Raw genomic sequence first — 6,609 nt, forward strand, 5'->3', positions numbered from 1 at the left:
AGCGTTCTGGGGTCCGGAGGTCTGAAATCAGTGTTCCGGAGCCAAAGCCAAGGTGCTGCCTGTCCTGGCCCTTCCGGACACGTGAGGGAAGAGCCTGTTTGCGCCCTTGTCCCGCCGGAAGGCCTGCAAGCCCGCCTCAGTCAGACCTAAGCCTCTCTTGTCACATCCACTTCCTCCTTGTGAGGGCTCTCTCTGCTGCCCTGTTCCAGGGACACCTTTGATGACGGGACCCCCCCCCCCACCCCGACACTGCAGGTGCGTCAGCTGAAGCACCGGACCGCGGGAGCCCTGAGGGACCTCGGCCCTGCGTCCACGCCTCTTTGCAACCTGACTGTCCAGATCCGCCTGGGTTGCTATGACAGAAGATTGCAGAAGAGGTGGCTTCTAACGCAGAGAAACTTCTCACAGTTCTAGAGGCCCCAAGTCCAAGGTCAAGGTGCCGGCCAAAATGGTGTCAGAGGAGAGCCGGCCATTCACAGACGGCCGTCTTCCCACTGCGTCCTCACGCGGCAGAAGGGGCAAGGGAGCACTCCGAGGTCCCTTTTACAAGGGCATGACGTCCCCACCTGCGGGACCTAACCTCCTCCCAGAGGGCCCGCCACCGAGTCCGGTCATGCTGGGCACTGAGTTCGGTGTAGGAATTACGGGACACACACACACACACACACACACACACACACACACACACAGTACACAATCCACAACAGGGACAGGGCTGTGGCTCCTGTCCAGAGGTGGATGGGGTCTAGTCCTCTCACTCCTTGAATCTTGTCTGGGCCTGGGACCAGTTCTGATCAATATAATGTCGCACAAATGACACTGTGTGATCTGCATACAATGTTAAGGAGTCCTGCCCTTAGGGCACCCTCGTTCCAGGGCCTGCCCTCCGGGAGCCTGAGGCTGGGGGCAGAGCTGCAGGGGCAGCAGCACGGGGAGGGGGGCCCAGCCTGCAGCCGGCACTGGGGCCGGTGACGCCGCCCCGTGGGGGTCCGGGGAATCCGGAAGATCTGGCAGAAGAGCCGCCGCCACGGGCAAGCCACCAAGTCCAGAGCAACGAGAAATCATTGCTGGTTATCACCACTAGGTTGTGGGGGGATTTTTGCGCAGCAAAGAAACCCCAGAGCAGATGGTGATCTTTCGGTGGATCATGAAATCAGTTTTCTGGGGGAAAAGACAGCATGCAAAATACAAGGCAGCAGAAAATGTAACACTTCGTGTTGTCACCCGAGTTCCAGTTATGTGGTGCCGCGTAGGAAGCCACCCCGACAGTGAACAATAACCAGACATTTTATCGAGCTGCGGTTTCGTGGGTGGCACGTTGGGACAGGACGATGGCCCATTTTTGTTTCGGGGGGGGGGGGCCCAGCTGGGGCGGCTCCAGCGGTTGGCCATGCCTGGGGCCAGCGGCCTGGGCCTTTGGCTCTGACTGGTGGCGAGTCTCATTTCCTTCCCCCCTTCCTGTCTTTGGGGACCAGGATGTCCAGTGTGGCCTCCTCAGATGCTGGGGACGGACAACAGGCTGGGAGAAATCCCTGGGGGTCTCTCGACCTTCCCTCCAAGTGACTGGCTCACCAGTCCGTCCAGCACCGTCGGGCTCAAAGTCAGGAACAGTGAAATCAAGAGTTGGACCCTCAACTGCCTGAGCCACCGAGGTGCCTCTAATTAAACATTTTAAATTAATTTACACTACTATTAACTTAGCTAAAATGTTTAAAAATTGTTTGGGCTTAATTTTTGGAGAGCATCGTGGCCTGGAGACCAGAGCCGGGCGCCACGGCCTGGAGGTCGCGCTGTCCGCGGCCGCTCAGCGCCAGCGGAGGAACGCCCTTCGGCCTCCTCTGAGGACAGCTGCCCGGACCCACGTAAAACGCTCCGAGTGCGCGGGCCGCTGGCCACGGGCCGCGTGGGAGAGGCCGGGGTACCCTCTAGCCGCCGGGTCTGCCGGGTGCACCCCAAGCCCTGTCCGGGCTGCCATGCCCACGGCTCACGGCCGGGGCCTCCCCGCCGGGCCGCCTCCGGGCCTCCAGGCCGGTGCTGCTTCCCCTCACGGGCCGGGGGGACCATTGTCTGTCGCATCACCTCCAAGTGCCCGTCCAGAGCAGGTCCTCTCTCAGGGGTCCCTAAACCGCCTCCTACTAAGCAGAGACCCCTCCCTCACCGCGCGGGCCACCCTCGAGGGCGAAGGTCCGCCCGCAGGCAGCCTGATGCCACCAGAGGTTCCGGACCTTTTTACCCCGTCTTCCGCTTCCTTCCCGGCCGGTCCGGGCCCGTCGTGGGACCCGAGAGTCCTCTTCCCCGCGGGAGGGGGGCCGTCCTCCGCACCCCGATGTCCCCGGGGCAGGACCAGGCAGGGTAGGCCTTCTCCAGAGGGAGGCGCACCCGGGAGGGGGTGACCGGTGGGCCCCCGCCGGCGCATCTATGTCCAAATCCCTGGGACGTGTGCATGCGGCTTCATTTGGAAAAGGGGTCTGTGTAGGCGCAGCTCAGTGAGGGACCTTGAGGCCACCCTGGACGCCCCTCCCCGGGGGCTGCGCAGGGCGCTGGCCTCAGGCCGGACTGGGAAGGGGGCGACCGGAAGAGGAGGACGCGAAAGGGCAGCACCGCAGGCTGCTCGTTCCCACCGAGGAGTCAAGCAACGGGAAGGGACGAGAAAGCGGGGAGCGTCGGGGACCTTGAGAAATGCGTCAGTGAAGCAGTGTCGTCGGGAGGGCGACAACAACCGCACTTGCGCATGCGCCGTCGGCCCAGAGCAGAGGACGCGGGGGCGGAACTCTGCGAGCAAGAGGCCAGGAGTGACACGTGACGCCACAATTGCCTTAAACACGGGCTGTGAGCCACGAGGCGCCCCGAAGGGCACCGGTGGGGAGGGGGGGCGCTGAGCAGCGGTGGGAGGAGTCCGGGGTCTGCGGGGGACAGCGGGACGCTTGGGGGCGGGGGCGAGCACGGCCAAGTGTGGCCAACGCGCCTTCTCGGGCCAGACTTCTCCTGTATCTGCTGAAGCCCTGGTGAATTGGTCTGTTTCCAGAAACTTCCAGAGGCCCAGGCCTGCCTGGCTTTGGTCGGGCAAAACGAAATGTTAGATTTGCAGAGCAGGGAGCGCTCCGCTGTCTCAAATCTCACACTTATCACTAAGGCTGGGGAAGCGCAGAATCGAAAGGTCAGCCTCGCAGGCTCCGGGCAGGAAGACACAGAATGGCCGGACTACGCCCCGGCGAACGGCGACGTCGCCTTCCTCCTCGTAGAGACACCACGTGTCCTTCACGGGAGCGGCCGCTTGGCGCGTCGGACAGAGCAGGGGTGTGAAAACCCAGTGATGCGGCGCGGCGCCCGCCCCGCACAGGGCGTCCGGCCCGGTGGCCGTAGGCTGCCCGCGGCGGGGAGGGCGGGAACCAGCCCGGGGTCGCCTGAGCCGTCGGGGATCTCGTGGCAGAGCCACCTGTGATGGCCTCCTGTGAGCCGCCAGCCCCCAACGGAGGATGCAAGCGGAGCGGAGAAAGAGCGGAAGGTGCGCGCCCGCACGCGCCGGTCCCGACGGCCTGGAGGCAGGGCGCGTCCCCTCAGGCCGGGGGGGCCCTGGGCCTCCCCCCGAGGACACCGCCGCCCTCTACCCCCACCCTCCAGTGGCTTCCCCACGGACCGTGCACGTGGCAGAGGGGCCTCCGTGGCCCAGAGCAGAGAGAGAGCCGCGGCAGCCACTTCGCAAGGCAACGGCGGCTTGTTCTCAGTATTCTTTATTGGCGGTGGGAAACGCCTCGGTACTGTATTGAAAGACAGCAATAAATAATACTGTGATAAAAACAGTTCAAAAGTAGGCTGTACAGACTTTGTTACACCACCAGGAAGTTCACAAAAGATTAACAGAAAAACAGCGCACAAACAGTGAATTGTACAAGGACGTTAAACGTGGAAACCAAACGGAGAAAGACGGGCCGTGGCCATCTCGGCACCAGCTGCATAACAGCGCACCACGACCTGAGCGCGTGCCGGCTCGTTAATGTGCCAAGTACAAGGTTCAGGTTACATTTGCTCCTCCTAGAATCTGAAATGGCCGTCTCCTCAAGATCTACAAATGGACGCCTCGGTCCACTCCTTAAACATGTTTACAAACACATGTAAAAAGGTGACTTACATAAGAACAATAAGGCCTTTATTAGAGTTGCACTACATTATTTCCAGGACCTGGCGCCCTCCTCCTGGGTGCCCACCCAGCCCCAGCCCCGGGGTGGGGGCCCAGTGCTTCCTGATTGGTCCTCCCAGAGTTCCGGTACCAGGGGGCTGGGCGGTGGCGGTGGGGCGCCCTCAGCTCCGGGGTCCGCGGCCGCGCCGCCCAGGCCCCAGGGCCGAGGCTCGAACAGGTCAGCGTCCGGGGAGGTTTTCACAGTGTTCGGATCACCCCTCCCGTCCAAGTCGTATTAGCTGGTATTTAACACCAGACATTTTCAATCTCTTCACGCTGCAGAATGAAGCATTTCTTGCTAGAAAAAGTGTAGGTAAGGTCAGTCATTAAAATACAACAACAATTGCTCAAAAATAAGTCTGATGATTTCCAGATGACTGTGGTCGAGCTGGGTGACATTTGCACGCTGGGTCTTGACGATTTTACAAACGCCGTAAAATCCTCTTCTCTGTCCGGGTTTATTAATAGAAAATTAAACAATGATAATTACAATAAATGCATAATTTACAAAAGCCCTCTATTTGTTCATAGGATTTATACATACAAGCATTACAGTACATTCATTCGAAAGACTCAAATTAGATATAAGAACATGAATTGATTTGAAAGGATAGTTATAGCCTGGATATACATGAAAAAGTAAGTAACTATATAAATGAAGTCATAAGTTTACATAAATATAAGAAACATTAAATTCTAAAATATTTTCTCTATGGTTTTCATGAATTTTTCACTAATTAAAAACTCTGTAATAAAATATCTCAGGGTCCATATAACAAGTATTAACAGATTAAAGATTCCGTTGGATTTTAAAATGTAGGCCCCGCTCGACTCCGAGTGCCGCATGGTCATCGGTAGAAGTAGTGCGGGTAAACTGGAAAATAAAAGCAAAAGAATCGGTGTTAAGGCCGCGGCCGAGGAGCACCTTCCAGGGCCCCACGTGGGGCCCAGCACACGCCCCGCCCCCACTTCCGGCTTAAGCACTTTGCGAATTTAGAGAAAACATGAAGCATTTTGCATTATCGAATATTCTTTGACTTCATTCTGGCACGTGACTAAAAGTTACCAATTACAAAAAATATAAAGAACCCAATCAAATATTGTGTTGTGGTTTTTTAAAAGATTTTAAGTAATCTCCACACCCAACGTGGGGCTTGAACGCACTACCCCAGGATCCGGGGCCGTAGGCTCCACCCCCTGGGCCAGCCAGGCAGCCCGCCAATCAAATATTCTGGCTGAGACAGGAAAACAGAGTGGGCGCAGCACAAAGCCGCAGCCCCACCCCCAGCCCTCCGAGCAGGGGGAGAGCAGCGAGAGGTGGGCTGGACTCCTGGGCCCGCAGCCCAAGCCCCGGGGGCAGACTCGGCCCCTCCAGGGCATGCGGTTTCCTCTAAAAACCAACCTCTCAACTGAGAGGCTCTCGGTGTAACCCAGGTGATGACGGCAGTGAGTCCGCTGGGGTCTGTGTCCTTCGAGAAGGGGTCCTTAAAACCGGCCGGCCGGCGCCCGCGGACCGGGGCAAAGCTCCCCTCTGCTCGAACGGCAGCCCTGCGTCCCCGCCCCGAAAACACTTTGGCAGATGCTTCCGCCGAAACTATTTGTTTAAGGAAGAGTGGAAATGCCACCTTCCCCTGACACGCTGAGGACACACCAACCTCTTCCTGCTAAGCGGAAGGACACAAACGCCAGAATCGGCTTAGCGGCTGCAGAGAGGCTGGGCTGTGAGTGGGAGTGACAGTGTGTGGTTCCTCGAAGGCCCTACGCGGCGGCCTGCAGTGCCCGCTACTCACCAGCAGGGGGCGTCAGCAGGAGTAAGTCCTGACTGCGGCCGAATCCAGCCTCTGCGGTCCCGAGACGCTGCCTGCTCCGACCGGCACGAGGGGCGGCGTGCAAACACAGCGTGCGGTTAGTCTCAAGACGACACACGAGGGCACAAGTACAGACACGCGCGTTCTCACCCACAGCAGCGCCCCTGCGGGCTCCGGGGGGGCTGCCGAGTGGGGCTCGCCCCACCCCCGAGCCGCGGGGGGCCCCTGGAGCGCCCTCTCAAACAGCGACGGGGCGGCAGCAGGCGACACGGAAACAATTTCGCAGCGTCCACCTGCACACGTGACCACTCCTGACACGATAACGCTTTTCTGCTTTAACCCTAGACTCTTCCCTCACCCGGAGGCTCTCATCTGTGAGGAGACCCCGCGGCGACACCCAGTGGGCGCCAGCAGCCCCCCGAAGGCTGAAGGCGGGCGGGGTCCGTGCCCGCCTGCCGCCCGCTCTCTGTGCCGGTCTGAGGGGCGGTCTGGCCCCCCGGCAGGGACACCCAGCTAGGGACACCGGCCTCGGCTCCGCCGGAAGCAGCGTGAGGACACAGGCTTCCGTTGTCAACAAGCGCCCGGCGCGGCTCGGCGCGTCTCGGCGCGTCTTCCCGCCTCTCA

At 59.7% G+C, this 6,609-nt stretch overlaps 1 protein-coding gene across 4 annotated transcripts in view; it reads right to left on the bottom strand.

The window, feature by feature from the left end:
* Positions 1–3,713: 3,713 nt before the first annotated feature.
* Positions 3,714–6,609, bottom strand: part of PPFIA1 (PTPRF interacting protein alpha 1) — a 79,445-nt gene continuing 76,549 nt past the window's right edge. For 2 of the 4 annotated variants that reach the window (XM_029956775.1, XM_029956774.1), the window contains 2 exons: positions 5,968–6,038; positions 3,714–5,051 (listed from right to left, as the gene is read on the bottom strand). In XM_029956775.1, coding sequence (XP_029812635.1) covers positions 5,980–6,038 — 59 coding nt within the window. In that variant the 3' untranslated portion in view covers positions 3,714–5,051; positions 5,968–5,979. The remainder of the gene's footprint in view (positions 5,052–5,967; positions 6,039–6,609) is intronic. The other 2 variants (XM_029956776.1, XM_029956773.1) reach the window with 1 other exon arrangement.

This window comes from Suricata suricatta, chromosome 11 (genome assembly GCF_006229205.1).
Source record: "Suricata suricatta isolate VVHF042 chromosome 11, meerkat_22Aug2017_6uvM2_HiC, whole genome shotgun sequence".
In the NCBI taxonomy this organism is placed as follows: Eukaryota; Metazoa; Chordata; class Mammalia; order Carnivora; family Herpestidae; genus Suricata; species Suricata suricatta.